The sequence below is a fragment of the Hemitrygon akajei genome, chromosome 26 (assembly GCF_048418815.1).
Source record: "Hemitrygon akajei chromosome 26, sHemAka1.3, whole genome shotgun sequence".
NCBI classification, from domain to species: Eukaryota; Metazoa; Chordata; class Chondrichthyes; order Myliobatiformes; family Dasyatidae; genus Hemitrygon; species Hemitrygon akajei.
In genome coordinates, this window is record NC_133149.1 from 59,416,796 (window position 1) to 59,433,807 (window position 17,012).

Consider the following 17,012-nt stretch of genomic DNA (forward strand, 5'->3'; position numbering starts at 1 on the left):
ACGCCCGAGTTTTACCCTGTTTTCGCTAATGAGAACCATGTGTTCTGTAATTAGTGGAACTGAGAATGATTGGCAATCAGAGGAGGGGATTAATGCCCAATTAAGGAGGTAATAGCAAGATGGGGAATTGCCAGACGGGTCCATGATAGTACCGAACCCCCCACCCCCTCCCGCCCCTTCAGCGGGAGCCTCCAGGCGATCCTCCAGGCTTGTCCCGATGGTCCGGATGGAAGTCTTGGATGTGAGTGTAAACTGAAATTTACCAGAACAAATAACTACACCACAAACAAGTCTTAATTTAATCTTTCACCCGTTTATTTGTTCGAATTCAGCCGGCGAGAAAGGACTCGGAGCCGATCATCAGGAAGACTGAGTATCTCTCTCTCTCTCTCTCCCCGGCAGCTCGCAACGAGCTTTCTGTCTAACACTCAGAAACATGACAATTTATAGAACTGGCGGAACAAAAAACAGTCGGTTCCATGGATATTCCCACCAAATCAGTTACAGCAAAACTTAATTAATTAGATAAGAGTGTACATTAAACCACGGGTTTTACTTACAGACAAATTCTAGCTTTATCAGTAAAACTTCAACAGACAAAGGTGGGAACATAGATCAATGACGTCACATTGTGGGGCATGATGTCGGCAACCTCGGGCTAAGGGTAAAACCTTCAACCAGGTCAGTCCAGTTTCTGGTGTAAGTTTGGCCAGCTGGTCATTGACGGTACTATTGGCTGGTTCCACTATGCCGGCTGCTTTCGGAAGGCAGGTGCAGTGGAACTGCTGTTTTATAGCAAGTTCTTTACAGACTTCCTCATTTATTTTGGCTACAAAATGTGGCCCATTGACCGAGTTTATCATTTCTGGAAGTCCACAGCGAGGAATTACTTATTTTAGAAATATTTTCACAACAGTCATAGTGGTATTATTAGTTGTAGGAACAGCGTCAATTCATCTGTTAAATCAATCTACTGTCACTAAGCAATACTGATAACAATGTACTCTAGGAAATTCTATAAAACCAAGCTGTAAACAAGAAAAAAGGCCTGCCAGACAAGGGGGTAGATCCGGAAACACAAGGCACTTGTTTTCCAACATTCATCCTTTTACAAATTAAACATGCTTTGGCTCGCTCTTCAAGACAAGTCAAGTCACTTTTATTGTCATTTCGACCATAACTGCTAGTACAGTGCATAGTTAAAATGAGCAACGTTTTTCAGGACCATGGTGTTACATCACACAGTACAAAAACTAGACTGAACTATGTAAAAAACAACACAGGGAAAGCTACACTAGACTACAGACCTACACAGGACTGCATAAAGAGCACAAAAACAGTGCAGGCATTACAATAAATAATAAACAGGACAATAGGGCAAGGTGTCAGTCCAGGCTTCGGGTATTGTGGAGCCTGATGGCTTGGAGAAAGAAACTGCTACATCGTCAGGTCGTGAGAGCCCGAATGCTTCGGAGCCTTTTCCCAGACGGCAGGAGGGAGGAGAGATTGTATGAGGGGTCCTTCATAATGTTGTTTCCTTTGCGGATGCAGCGTGTAGTGTAAATATCGGTGATTGCGGGAAGAGAGAGCCGATGATCCTCTCAGCTGATCTCACTATCCGCTGCAGGGTCTTGCGATCCGAGATGGTGCAATTTCCGAACCAGGCAGTGATGCAGCTGCTCAGGATGCTCTCAATACAACCCCTGTAGAATGTGATGAGGATGGGGGTGGGAGACGGACTTTACTCAGCCTTCGCAGAAAGTAGAGACGTTGCCGGGCCTCTTTGCTATGGAGCCGGTGTTGAGGGATCCGGTGAGATTCTCCGTCAGGTGAACACCAAGAAATTTGGTGCTCTTTACGATCTCTACCGAGGAGCCGTCGATGTTCAGCGGAGAGTGGTCGCTCTGTGCCCTCCTGAAGTCAACAAGCATCTCTTTTGTTTTTGTTCACATTAAGAGACAGGTTGTTGGCTCTGCACCAGTCCGTTAGCTGCTGCACCTCCTCTCTGTAAGCTGACTCGTTGTTCTTGCTGATGAGACCCACCACGATGGTGTCATCGGCGAACTTGATGAAATGGTTCGAGCTGTGTGTTGCAGCACAGTCGTGGGTCAGCAGAGTGAACAGCAATGGAATGAGCACGCAACCCTGGGGGACCCCCGTGCTCAGTGTGATGGTGTTGGAGATGCTGTTCCCGATCCGGACTGACTGAGGTCTCCCAGTCAGGAAGTCTAGGATCCAGTTGCAGAGGGAGGTGGTCAGGCCCAGTAGGCTCAGCTTTCCAATCAGTTTCTGAGGGATGATTGTGTTGAATGCTGAACTGATGTCTATGAACAGCATCTGAACGCATGTGTCTTTTCTGTCCAGGTGGGTTAGGGCCAGGTGGAGGGAGGTAGCAATGGCAGCATCTGTTGAGCGGTTGGGACGGCACGCAAACTGCAGGGGGTCCAGTGAGGGGGGCAGCAGGGTCTTGATTTGCCTCATGACGAGCCTCTCGAAACACTTCATGATGATGGATGTGAGTGCAACGGGACGGTAGTCATTCAGGCAGGACACTGAAGACTTCTTCGGCACGGGGACGATGGTGGCGGCCTTGAAGCACGTTGGAACGGTGGCGCTGCTCAGGGAGATGTTGAAGATGTCAGTGAGAACATCTGCTAGCTGGCCTGCAGGTGATGTTGTCCTGTAATTGGTGATGTCCTGGATGCCCTTCCACATGCGCCTCGTGTCGCCGCTGTCCTGGAAGTGGCTGTGGATTAGCTGGGCGTGTGCACGCTTTGCAGCTGCTTTCTGGAAATCAGGGTGCCAGCAAGATTGTAATAATGTATTAACCATTCAACCATTCCCTCCTTGCCCAGGCGTGTACAATTATGTACATAATCTATCAAAATAGGTAAGAACACAGAGGGAACACAGACCTGACCTGCAGAGGTCACCCATAAATTGGTCCGATGTTCAAGGTGGCAAACCATGTGGGACCATAGTTCGCGCTCTCCTTCAGGGGCGTCCTCCTGAAACGTACGTATCTCCCCCATGTCTGGCACGCCCGTCCTTAGATTTTGTCTAATAGGAGCTTGCTGGGTTCCCGAGGTGTCTAAACGTGTGGGATATCTCAACAGATTCCCCAGTATGGGCTGCACATTTCATAATAGCCAGAACTCGAGGTAGCTGTAGAGTGCTGAGTAAGTTGTTTGCAAAGGTAGGTTAAAATGGGGTAGCCAAAACAAGTCAGGAATCCCTCAAAGCTCCGTAGTCCGTGCATAACGGGAGTCTGTGTAAAAATTCTCATTTAAAGCTGTTGCTAGGATACAGGCACGAGTCAGAGTGAGCAGCTCAGCCTTCTGGGCGGAAACAGCTGTTTCGAAAGAGTCTGACGTCACTGTCCGTCATTATCACATAGCCAGAACATCGTCCTCTCGCTGGATTAGCAGAGACCTTCCATCCTCATAAAACGTTGCCTTGGGCTTGAGGGGGTAATGCGGAAGGGGTGGGAGAGTCTGTCCTTCGTTCACGGTGATCCAAACAGTGGGGTGAATTTGGTGCGGCCGACTTCATGGACCGAAATTATCCGGAGATGTGGTACAACGTCTTGGGTTCGGTCAATATTAAGATGTCTTACATGTCTTACAAGATGTCCCGTCTTCACCTCTGACTCCTTCCAGCATCGGAGTTGGCCAAGTCTTGCCAGTCTCCCTTGGTGCTAAAGGCTTGTTTCGTCAGTGTGTAGGCAAGAAACCCACGCTCTTTAGCTTGAACCCAGGACAAACCCTAATGGTGGTATGGGGAAGCACCAATCCTGTCTGTCACCGAAGGAAACCTGGAACTTCGGCCAGTAATGTACTGCCCTCTTTTCCTTTAATCTCTCCAGTCATCTTTTGAGGCTTCCAGGGTGCATACACAGGAATTACTGAGAGCTGTCCCTCCTCCGCTGCTCATGGATTAGGCAGCACTCGGGTGGGCAATTGTCTCTGTGGAGCCATTAACTCTGGGGTTTCAGTGGATTCTCCCCTCCCTGTCTCGGAATAATCCTCTGTATTCCCTTTCTGAATCTGAGGATATAGAGAGCCTCCCCTTCCCCGCTGCCGCTGCTTTACCCGAGCAGTCACCGTATCTGAGTACTGGGAGGATTGGGGTTCGGGAACACTGGGTGCACTCGGCCCCTGGTAAGGTGGGGGGGGCGGGGGTACGGTGGGTGCCCACTCCTCATCACGGTCACCGTCCTCAAACAGGGTCGGTATCCCAGACATGGGTTCGGGATCCCTTGTTTCCCTGTCAGTTCGAACTTTAGACTGACGTTCCTGCCCTTCTCTCCTGTCTAGGCCGGCCTTGGTTTGCTGACGTTGTTTTTCCTGCTCTCGCTTTCGACGCCCATTCACACTCCGCCTTTAGCGTCTCTCAACCTTCTACAGTACGTACCTCTCTCCCTTTGTCACACGCATCACCCCTCCAACTTGCTCATCATGTACTGTTCCACTTTGCATCTGCCTTATCCTTCCATTGCCTTTTCAACAATTTCCACTTCTTCTTCGATATCAAATTTACTGCTTGTTCTCAAGAGGTGATATCGCAGGCTCCCGCTCAGTGGCCACATTTTTCCCTCCAATCTTTTTATTCAGCGCTGCGGTCAACATTCACAAATCTTTTTCCTTGTCTGGAAAACTCTCACACGCTTTGTGTAGGGCTGCTCTCGCCCCACTCGTATCACTCGACTCCATGCCCTCTAAGTAATTTAACCAGCACAAAGCCTCCTGCTCAATTAACAATCAGATAAATTTACCCAGCAGGCACCGCCTGCTGAATTGATAAATTTACCCAGCACGTCTGTCTCCTGCCCAGTTAGTGAAATTAACCCGGTACCGCCTCCTGCTCAATTAATAAAATTTGCCTACTTTCTACAAGTCTTCCGACAGATACTTTCCCGATCCCGTCAAGGTATGCAAGCAGCCCTCGGCGAGGAACCGTGCCTCCAAAGGAACTGACGGAGAGCGACAAAAGGTGAAATACCCGTTGGGCGCCCGGTCGGTCTCCGCAGTCCCCGGAGTGGTCCGGCCGCTTACTCAGTCTGTCTGCTTCGCACTCTCTGTATTGGGATCCTGTTCGTGACGCCCAATGTTAAAGTCGAATCTGAATAAAACTCGGGAGACCAGTGCCTCTCGGCACCACAGTTAATTGGATTCTCTTGCAAGAGTTTGAGACCCAGTTATCAAAGGGAAGGCATGTCAGTGCTGCCAACCATCTGACAAGTGGACTCTCTCAGTCAGGTTACAGCAGTATATTTATACATAGTAAGTCCCATACGTCACTGTTGCAAGCTGCTATTAGAACCAAGTCTGTTAGTGCAAAACTTAAGGTCTTAGATAACAGAGTGCACTAACTCAAGGCTTGAATATAGATGGATATACAGTCCAGTCCTTATCAGCTATTCCCTTTGCAAGGTCCTGACTTCATTCCAGACAGATGGTCATTGCTGTCCTTATCGATGAGTCCTTACTCAAACATGGGTACAATATATATTATCAAATTCTCAATGTCCCTCTGACAATTAAATGGAAACCAGTATAAGCCATTTACTTTCTTGACTGCTGAAGACAGAGTTTACTTTTGTTCAAAAATTCCTGTTCAGTCCCAATTATTCTTTTAGCTAGAGGTTACTTGGGTTCAAAATGATTTTTTATATATCCGCATTTCCTCAGAATGATTTCTCTCCAGTGTGAACAAGCTGATGTTCTTTCAGCTGAGCTGAATCAATGAATCCCTTCCCACATTCTGGGCAGATGAATGGCTTCTCCCCAGTGTGAATTCGCTGGTGTCTCAAGAGCTGAGAAGAATGACTGAATCCTTTCCCACATTCAGAGCAGATGAATGGCCTCTCCCCAGTCTGGACTCGCTGATGTAACTTCAGTTGAGATGACTGAGCGAATCCCTTCCCACATTCAGAGCATGTGAATGGTTTCTCCTCACTGTGATCTAACTGGTGCGATAATAGACTAAAACGCCGAGTGAATCCTTTCCCACAGTCTGAGCAGGTGAACGGCCTCTCCACAGTGTGAACAAACTGATGTTCTTTCAGATGAACTGAATCAGTGAATCCCTTCCCACATTCTGAGCAGATGAATGGTTTCTCCCCAGTGTGAATTTGCTGGTGTCTCAGGAGTTGAGATGAACGAATGAATCCTTTCCCACATTCTGAGCAAGTGAATGGCTTCTCCCCGGTGTGGACTCTCTGATGTAACTTCAGTTGAGCTGACTGAGCAAATCCCTTCCCACATTCAGAGCATGTGAACGGCTTCTCCCCGGTGTGGACTCTCTGATGTAACTTCAGTTGAGCTGACTGGGTGAATCCTTTCCCACATTCAGAGCATGTGAACGGCTTCTCTCCAGTGTGGATTCGCTGATGTACCTTCAGTTGAGCTGACTGGGCGAATCGTTTCCCACATTCAGAGCATGTGAACGGCTTCTCCCCAGTGTGAACTCGCTGGTGGCTGTGTAGGTTGGACGAGTGAGTGAATCCCTTCCCACATTCTGAGCAGATGAATGGTTTCTCCCCAGTGTGAATTTGCTGGTGTCTCAGGAGTTGAGATGAACGAATGAATCCTTTCCCACATTCTGAGCAAGTGAATGGTTTCTCCCCAGTGTGAATTTGCTGGTGTCTCAGGAGTTGAGATGAACGAATGAATCCTTTCCCACATTCTGAGCAAGTGAACGGCTTCTCCCCGGTGTGGACTCTCTGATGTAACTTCAGTTGAGCTGACTGGGTGAATCCTTTCCCACATTCAGAGCATGTGAACGGCTTCTCTCCAGTGTGGATTCGCTGATGCTCCTTCAGTTGAGCTGACTGGGCGAATGGTTTCCCACATTCAGAGCATGTGAACGGCTTCTCCCCAGTGTGAACTCGCTGGTGGCTGTGTAGGTTGGACGAGTGAGTGAATCCCTTCCCACAGTCAGAGCAGGTGAACGGCCTCTCCCCAGTGTGAACTCGCTGATGTACCTTCAGTTCAGATGACCGAACAAATCCTTTCCCACATTCAGAGCAGGTGAACGGCTTCTCCCCAGTATGAACTCGCTGATGGGACTTCAGTTCAGATGACCGAACAAATCCTTTCCCACACTCAGAGCAGGTGAACGGCCTCTCCCCAGTGTGAACTCGCTGATGTACCTTCAGTTCAGATGACCGAACAAATCCTTTCCCACATTCAGAGCAGGTGAATGGCTTCTCCCCAGTATGAACTCGCTGATGTGACTTCAGTTGAGATGACCGAGCAAATCCTTTCCCACATTCAGAGCAAGTGAACGGCTTCTCCCCAGTGTGGACTCGCTGGTGTCTGTGTAGGTTGGACAAGTGAGTGAATCCCTTCCCACACTCAGAGCAGGTGCACGGCCTCTCCCCAGTGTGAACTCGCTGATGTAACTTCAGTTCAAATGACCGAACAAATCCTTTCCCACATTCAGAGCAGGTGAACGGCTTCTCCCCAGTATGAACTCGCTGATGGGACTTCAGTTCAGATGACTGAGCAAATACCTTCCCACATTCAGAGCAAGTGAACGGCTTCTCCCCAGTGTGAATTCGCCGGTGTCTGTGCAGGTTGGACGAGTGAGCAAATCCCTTCCCACAGTCTGAGCAGGTGAACGGCCTCCCCCCAGTGTGAACTCGCTGATGTACCTTCAGTACAGATGACCGAGCGAATCCTTTCCCACATTCAGAGCAAGTGAACAGCTTCTCCCCAGTGTGGACTCGCTGATGTGACTTCAGTTGAGATGACTGGGTGAATCCCTTCTCACAGTCTGAGCTTGTGAATGGCATCACCCCAGTGTGAACTCGCTGGTGTCTATGTAGGTTGGATGAGTGAGTGAATCTCTTCCCACAGTCCGAGCAGGTGAATGGCCTCTTCTCAGTGTGAACTCGCTGGTGTCTATGTAGTGTGGACGAGTGAGTGAATCTCTTCCCACAGTCTGAGCAGGTGAACGGCCTCTTCTCAGTGTGAACTCGCTGCTGTTCATTCAGTTGAGATGATTGAGTGAACCCGTTCCCCTATTCGGAGCAGGTGAATGGCTTCTCCCCGGTGTGAACTCATTGGTGTCACTGTGGTCTGTTTGAGCGTGTGAATGTCTTCCCACCATCCAAGCAGGTCAATGTCCTCTCACTGGTGAACTTTAGGATATATCTTCAGCATCGACAATGGAACGAATTGCTTCCCACTTGCAGAATAGGTGGAGCATCTCACTCTGGTGTGAACTTGCTGATGTATCTTCAGGCTGGATGACTGAGTAGTTCCCCTCCCTCACACAGAGCAGGTGAATGGCCACTCCCCACGGTGAACTCACTGGTGTGTCTGTGGGTAGGCTGTGAGTGAATCCCTTCCCACACTGAGAGAAGGAGAATGATATCTCTCCACGGTGAACTCACTGGCGTGTCTGTGGGTAGGCTGTGAGTGAATCCCTTCCCACACTGAGAGAAGGAGAATGATACCTGACTACGATCAATTCTCTGGCAATTCAGAAAGTCAGAAGTTTTGAATCCCTTGTAGTTTTGAAGTTTTGAATGCAGTTGAAGAACTGATCTCCAGTGAACAAATGTTGGTGTGTTCACAGCACCCCGGTTCCAGTGGATTTCACTGAGTTACAACAGAAAATTTGATTTCAGAGACAGAACACATTACCAGATGGTATGAGATAATGCTTCATCTCCATGGATTGACAACAGATGTGTTGGTGATGCAAAGAAAATATTTGGTCACTCCTTAAATATCCAGAGTCAGCAAAACTGATGTGTTGTTGTGTTTGAGATTCCCGTGCACAAGTGTGCTGTCATTTCAAACCTGTAAAAATATTTGCAAAATACATCAATGGGTGAAGGACAGTATTTCAGGAGAGATTATAATCTGTGGTGAGAACATAAGAACATAAGAAATAGGAGCCGGAGTCGGCCACTTGGCTCGTCGAGCCTGCTCTGCCATTTAATAAGAACATGGCTGATCTGGCGATGGACATCTCCACCTACCTGCCTTTCCCCCATAACCCTTAATTCCCGTACTATGCCAAAATCTATCCAACCTGGTCTTAAATATATTCACTGAGGTAGTCTCCACTCCTTCATTGAGCAGAGAAATCCACAGATTCACCACCCTCTGGGAAAAACAGTTCCTCCTCATCTCCATCCCAATTTCACCCAAATCTTGAGGCGACATCCTCTAGTTCTAGCCTCATCCACCAGTGGAAACAACTTTCCTACCTCTATCTTATCTATTCCTTTCATAATTTTACACGCTTCGATATGTTCTCCTCTGAATGAGAGCTCTGGCATCACAATTTTACCAATTTCAACTCAAGTTGGGGGTACTCATCTTGAGATATACCCCAGGCTACTGTGGGAAGTGAGGGAGGAAAATGCTGGACGTCTGGTAATGATCTTTGCACCATCAGTAGGGAGGGGTAAAGTACCAGAGGATGAGGAGACATTGTTCCCTTTTCAGGTAAGCCAGATAAGCCAGGAAATTACAGACCAGTGGTTCTTACTTCAGAGGAGGGCACGCTGTTGGAGAAGCTCCTGAGAGGCAGCATTTCTGAGCATTTGGAGAAGCATCATCTGATGTGGGATAGTCAGCGTGACTCTGTCTAGGGCAGATCATGCCTTACGAACCCGATTGATTTCTTTGAGGATGTAACAAAACACACTGATGAAGGTAGAGCATTGGATGTAGTGTGCATGGCTTTCAGTGAGACTTTTGATAAGATTCCTCATGCAAGGCTCATTCAGAAAGTAATGACGCAAGGATCCAAGTAGACCTTGCTTTGTGGATCCAGGATTGGCTTGCCCACAGAAGCCAAAAGGTGGCTGTAGATGGTTCATATTCTGCATGGAGGACGGTGACCAGTGGTGTTCCACAGGGATGTGTTCTGACACTCCTTCTCTTTGTGATCTTTATAAATGATCTTGATGAGGAAGTAGAAGGGTGGGTCAGTAAGTTTGCTGATGACACAAAAGCTGAGGGTGTTGTGAGCAGTCTGGACAGTTCTCCAGAGGTTACAGCAGGACATCGATAGGATGCAGTACTGGCAGATGGAGTTCAACCCAGATAAGTGTGCTGTGGTTTATTTCAGTACATCAGATTTGAAGACAGAATGTAATATTATGTTAGGACTCTTGGCAGTGTGGAGGATCAGCTAGATCTTGCGGTCCATGTCAATTTTACACTTAAAGCTGCAGCGCTGATTGACATTGTTGTTAAGAAGGCCTTCATCAACCATGGAACTGAGTTCAAGAGTGGTGAGGTAATGTTGCAGCTATATAAGACCTGATTTATACCCCACTTAGAGTATTCTATTACCTCATTACAGGAAGGTTGTGGATACTATAGAAAGAGTGCAGAGGAGATTTACAAGGATGTTGCATGGATTGGAGAACATGCCTTATGAGAATAGGTTGAGTGAACTTTAGAGTGACGGAGGATGAGAGGTGATCTGATAGATGTGTATAAGATGATGAGAGGCATTGATCGTGTGGACAGCCAGAGGCTTTTTCCTGGGGCTGAATTGGCAAACAAAAGGGGCATTGTGTTAAGGTGCTTGGAAGAAGGGTCCATGGGGATGTCAGAGGTAGGTTTCTCACACAGAGAGTAGCAGGTGTATGGAATACACAGCCAGCGATGACAGTACAGGCAGATACCATACAGTCTTTTGAGAGACTCAAATAATTTCATGGAGCTTAGAATACACAGAGTGCAATGCAGTTGGGAAATACGAGGCAGTTTCTAGAATAGATTATATGGACGGCACAACACTGTGGGCCGAAGGGCCTGTATTATATTGTAGATTTCTATGTTTCCATATGCACTCATCTTCTAACAAGGCATGGATCAGACATTCTGACTGACCATCAAATTATCTGACTATATCCCTGTCTTTATGAGAATGGGCTGTTTCTGACTTCAATCAACCTGTGACCTGGCTCAATCTGTCTCTGTCCTTTGGTATTATTTCAAGTTCTGGTTATGTTCCACAATACTACAAAGATCACTTGTTACTGCATGTACGATCCTGGAGATTTACCAATTACTTGGATCGCACCCCCCCCCATCTGCTGATTGACAGTGATGAACCCATCGATGGCAATGCCAATGAATATAAAGTGGAGGGCAGTGGGTATTCTCATTGGAGTGCGGCACCTTTGTGACCTGAAAGCCAGAAGTCACTTGTCATCGAGGCAAAAGTGTTTCATATCGTTATTAACCCAGAGAGAACTAAATCTGATGGAAGGTTTTATTTCCATGCAGCACTAATTTCCCCACGATTACTGAGGGCCTGTGCGACTGAGCTGGGAGAACCACTACAGCGCATCTTCAACATGAGCCTGGAGCAGAGAAGAGTACCCAGACAGTGGAAAACATCCTGTATTGTCCCGGTACCGAAGAAACCACAACCAAAGGAGTTGAATGACTTCAGACCTGTTGCCTTGACGTCGCACGTGATGAAGACCATGGAGCGGCTGATAATACAGAATCTGAGGCCGCAAACCAGGCACGCCCGGGATCCTCTTCAGTTTGCGTATAAGGAGAAGGTGGGAGTGGAGGATGCTATCACGTATTTGCTGCACAAATTACTCTCTCACCTAGATGGGGTCAGTTGTGCTGTGAGGATTACATTCCTTGACTTCTCTAGTGCCTTTAACACCAACCAGCTCAAGATCTTAAGCACAAACTAACAGAGATGGGAGTAGACTCTCACATGGTGGATTGGATAGTGGACTACTTGACAGATAGACCTCAGTATGTGCGGTTGGGAGACTGTAGGTCTGACACGGTGGTCAGCAGCACAGGAGTGCCGCAGGGAACCGTACTCTCTCCGGTCCTGTTCACCCTGTACACATCAGACTTCCAATATAACTCGGGGTCCTGCCATGTGCAGAAGTTCGCTGATGACACGGCCATAGTGGGGTGCGTCAGGAATGGACAAGAGGAGGAGTATAGGAAACTGATACAGGACTTTGTCATATGGTGCAACTCAAACTACCTGCGTCTCAATATCACCAAGACCAAGGAGATGGTGGTGGACTTTAGGAGATCTAGGCCCCATATGGAGCCAGTGATCATTAATGGAGAACGTGTGGAGCAGGTTAAGACCTACAAGTATCTGGGAGTACAGTTAGACGAGAAGCTTGACTGGACTGCCAACACAGATGCCTTGTGCAGGAAGGCACAGAGTCGACTGTACTTCCTTAGAAGGTTGGCGTCATTCAATGTCTGTAGTGAGATGCTGAAGATGTTCTATAGGTCAGTTGTGGAGAGTGCCCTCTTCTTTGTGGTGGCGTGTTGGGGAGGAAGCATTAAGAAGAGGGACGCCTCATGTCTTAATAAGCTGGTAAGGAAGGCGGGCTCTGTTGTGGGCAAAGTACTGAAGAGTTTAACATCGGTAGCTGAGCGAAGGGCGCTGAGTAGGCTACGGTCAATTATGGAAAACCCTGAACATCCTCTACATAGCACCATCCAGAGACAGAGAAGCAGTTTCAGCGACAGGTTACTATCGATGCAATGCTCCTCAGACAGGATGAAGAGGTCAATACTCCCCAATGCCATTAGGCTTTACAATTTAACCGCCAGGACTTAAGAACTCTTTTTTTTAAAAGCTATTATTAATGCTTTTTGAGATAGTGATTTAGATGCATATCATATTTTTACTGAGTTAAGTATTGTATGTAATTAGTTTTGCTACAACAAGTGTATGGGACATTGGAAAAAAAGGTTGAATTTCCCCATGGGGATGAATAAAGTATCTATCTATCTATCCATCTATCTATTTTCACTGACTGGAAGGTAAACTTTTCAACCGAGCTTAACTGGGAATTATATTTTCATTCGGATTCATAATCCTCGGATTTACATAGTGGAGCTCGGCAATGTTTAGGAGATACATCCGCTCGCACTTCCTTTGACTGTACGGAACAACACCGGCAATACCGCCCATGGCTGCCTCTTTACCCAGAAACCCACACGAAGAGAAACCTCTGTTGTTGGGCTGGTCGTGGGCTGGGCTGAGAGTTTGGAAGGTGGTGGTGCATGTGTGAATGTGATTTGGAACTTGTTGAGGGAAAGAGAGTCAGGAAGGAGAGGGAATTGCTGGGAGGGGATTGCCTGGGTCTGGTAATCGCTGACAAGGTGAGAGGAGGGGCTGAGGGAAAGAGAGTGGAGAAGGAGCGGGATATGGATTTGGGATCAGAGGTAGGTAGCTGTGGAGAAATGGATTATTGTGAAGGGAGAAATAAAGGGAATAAGGAGATAGTGAGGGGATGGATGAAAACCGAGTCAAAGGGAATAAAAGAATAAGAAATGACAATGGAGAGAGTTCTGAAAGTGAGGAAGATGAAGAAGTTCAGAGAGGAGGTGTTGTCATAATTAGGTTTAATGAGAAGGTGCAAGGACACATGAAGATAATTAACCCGTTTGTGCTAACAAAAACTGGCAAATAAGATAGGGGAAATAGTATTTGCAAAAGTCCTTAATGATGGCAATCTATTAGTAAGATGCACGAACGAGGAACAACTTGAGAAAGCACTCAAGCTAAAAGAGATAGAAAAATGCAAGGTGGAATATACAGGGAAGGTGGGAGCATGAAATGGTGGTTGTAAAGGAGTGATCACGGGTGTACCAATGAGTATAAACATGGAGGAGCTGAAGAGGAATATCAAAGGGGGGAAAGCAATTAATGTTCTGAGACTGAAAACAATAAAGGAGGGAATGAAAAAAGAAAGTGAAATAGTATTGATTGAATTTGAAGAAGAAAGAATGCCAAGGAAAGTGTTCCTGGGTTTCATGACTTACCCAGTAAGGGTATATGTGCCAAAGCCATTGAGGTGCTATAATTGTCAAAGGTTTGGACACATAGCTAAAAACTGTAAAAGGCAGAGGAGATGTGCTAGATGTGGAGATGATCATGAATATGGAAAGTGCGGAACAGGAGTGCAACCAAAATCCAAAATGCTGTAATTGTGGAGGAGTTCACAATGTGGCGTATAGTGAGTGTGAAGTTATGAGACGGGAGAATAAAATTCAAGAAATAAGAGTGAAAAGAAAGATCTGTTATGCAGAAGCTGTAAGAATGTCAAGAGAACAGAGTAATGCTCCTAATGACCAGAGAGCAATAGGGATGCAAGAGATGCAGCGAAGAGTAAATGACAGGATTTATGTGGAAAATAAAGCTGTAGTAACATTCATTGCAGGAGTCATTATTAGTACGGCAGAGGTAAAGTCAAAAAGTGACAAAATTCAGCTGGTGATCAAAGCAGCAGTAAACCATTTAGGGTTAGCAGGACTGACATGGGAAGAAGTGAGGGAGAACCTCACTAATCAGTCAAGCCAGGAAGTGTCATAGGTTAGTTAGTACTCATTATGGTGATTCTTTTGCAATGGAATGCAAGGAGTTTACTGGCCAATGGCCAGGAATTTAAGGAATTTATTAAGGAAATGGTTGTAAAACCGGATGTAGTGTGTATTCAGGAAACTTGGTTGAAACCAGTTTTAGACTTTGTGGTACATGGGAATACAATGATAAGGAAAGATAGAAATCTAGGGGGAGGAGGAGGTTGTGCTATGTTAATCAAGCAAAGTACACCGTATAGAGTACTGGAAAAAGGAGTCGATCAGGAATACATAGTGGTGGAAATATGGGAGAGAGGGGAGGGAGTGGTTATAATTAACTACTACAATCCATGTAAAAGGTTGGATTTGGACAGCCTACTAAGGATACAAGGACAAAATAGACACAAAGTAGTGTGGTGTTCAGATTTCAAAGCTCACAGCACAATATGGGGGCATCCGATTACAGATTCAAATGGAACGGTAATTGAAGATTTGATGGAAGAAAGGGATTTGGTATGTATGAGTGATGGTAGAGGAACAAGGATAAACATAACAACAGGAACTGAGTCGGTATTAGAGATTATGTTAGTGTCTAATGTCTTGGCTGGCATCAGTAACTGGGGAGTTTGGACAGCTTCAACAGTAGGCAGTGATCACTACCCAGTTTTATGTTCAGTGGGTGAAAGAGTTGAAATAAGACCAGGTGGGGGAGTCCCAAAGAGGGTGTTTGGAAAAGCAGATTGGGGTAAGTTCCAGAAGTTAAGTGAAGAAGCATTGACAAAGATTGACATTTCTGGAGATATAGATGAATTAAACAGTCAGGTGACTTCAGCAATTATTAAGGCAGTAGAAGGATCTATACCCAGGAGTAAAAATAGGATGAATAGAAAACTAGTGCCACGGTGGTCAGAGGAATGATGTCAGGCTGTAAAAACCAGAAATAGAGCACTCAGGCTAGTTAAAAGAACCCATAATATGCAGCATTTGATTCAATATAAGAAGGCACAGGCAGTGGTGAGAAGAACTCTACGTCAAGCTAAAAGGGCAAGTTCGAGGAGTTTTTGCAACAAAATAGGAAGAACAACACCTGTGGGAGAGGTATGGGGAATGATTAAGAGGATGGGGGGAGATAGAAGCGATTGGGAGTATCCAGTAATGATGTCTGAGGAGGAAACAGCAGTCTCCAGCAGGGATAAGGCTGAGATCATGGCCAACTCATTTGTAAAGATACATAGTTCAGAAAATTTGTCTGAAGAAGGGAGAAGGAGAAGGGAAAGAACAATGAGTCAATACCCAGGTGTGTTAAACAGGAGGGAAGATATAATTGATGATCCATTTACTTTGGCAGAAATGGTGAGAGCAATAAAGAGATCGAGACCAGGGAAAGATCTAATATGCTACTTTATGCTAAAAAATCTAGGAGAAGGAGCGCTCTTGAAGTTACTGCATTTTTACAACAGAGTGTGGGAGGAGGGAAGATTACCAAGTGCATAGAAAGAAGCAGTAGTAATTCCAATAAGGAAACCTGGCAAGGATCCGTCAAAACCCACTAGCTACAGGCCAATAGCACTAACATCAAATATATGTAAGGTAATGGAAAGGATGATAACTGAAAGGTTATCATATGATCTTGAGAAGAGAGGAATGCTGGCAAGTTATCAGAGTGGTTTTCGGAACGGAAGGAATTCCATGGACTCAGTGATAAGGTTAGAGACTGAAATAAGAAAGGCCCAGGCAAATAAAGAAGCAGTAGCCTATGAAAATTGAAAAAGCCTATGATATGATGTGGAAGGAAGGATTATTAATTAAACTGCACAAGATGGGGGTTGGGGGGAGAGTTTTTAATTGGATTAAAGATTTTTTGTTTGGTAGACAAATTCAAGTTCAGATTGGATCAGAATTATCAAAACAGTACATAGTGGGAAATGGCACACCTCAGGGTAGTGTGATTAGCCCCTTACTTTTCATCATTATGATCAATGATGTCTTCACAAAGGTACCAGTGGATATAGGTAGGTCACTGTTTGCGGATGATGGGGCCTTGTGGAAAAGAGGCAGGAACACGGAGCATATAATCAGGAAACTACAAGGAGCAATTGATGAAGTGGTAGAGTGGGGTTATGATTGGGGATGTAGATTTTCAGTGGAAAAAACTCAAACTGTATTTTTCACTAGGAAAAGAATTGAAGTAGGGAAGAAGTTAAGGATGTATGGGATTGATTTAGAAAGGGTTGGATCATTTAAATTTCTGGGAGTTATATTTGATTCACGATTAACATGGGCAGACCATATCAGGAAAGTTGCGGAGAAATGTAAAAAAGTAATAAACGTGATGAGATGTTTGACTGGTAGGGAATGGGGAGCAAGTTGTTCAGCATTAAAGAGAATGTATGTGGCTTTAGTAAGATCTGTGTTGGATTATAGAAGTGTAGCATATGGATCAGCAGCTAGGTCTCTTATAAGGAAACTGGATGTGATTCAGGCTCAGGTGTTGAGAGTGTGCAGTGGGGCTTTTAAAACATCACCAGTATCAGCCCTGCAGGTAGAAATGGGAACAATGCCTTTGGAATTAAGAAGGATGCAATTGATGGCAAACTACTGCGTTAATTTGCAGGGACACAATGATTCCCACCCTGCTAAAGGAGTGTTGCAGGAGTCCTGGGAAAA

The 17,012-nt window shown here is 46.0% G+C and overlaps 1 protein-coding gene across 1 annotated transcript; it reads right to left on the reverse strand.

Annotated features, from left to right (window-relative positions):
- Nucleotides 1–5,686: 5,686 nt before the first annotated feature.
- LOC140716724 (uncharacterized) lies at nucleotides 5,687–8,279 on the reverse strand. The gene has a single exon (XM_073029535.1). The coding sequence runs from the start codon at nucleotides 7,796–7,798 to the stop codon at nucleotides 5,687–5,689; it is 2,112 nt and encodes a 703-aa protein (XP_072885636.1). The 5' UTR covers nucleotides 7,799–8,279.
- Between the last annotated feature and the right edge of the window lie 8,733 nt (nucleotides 8,280–17,012).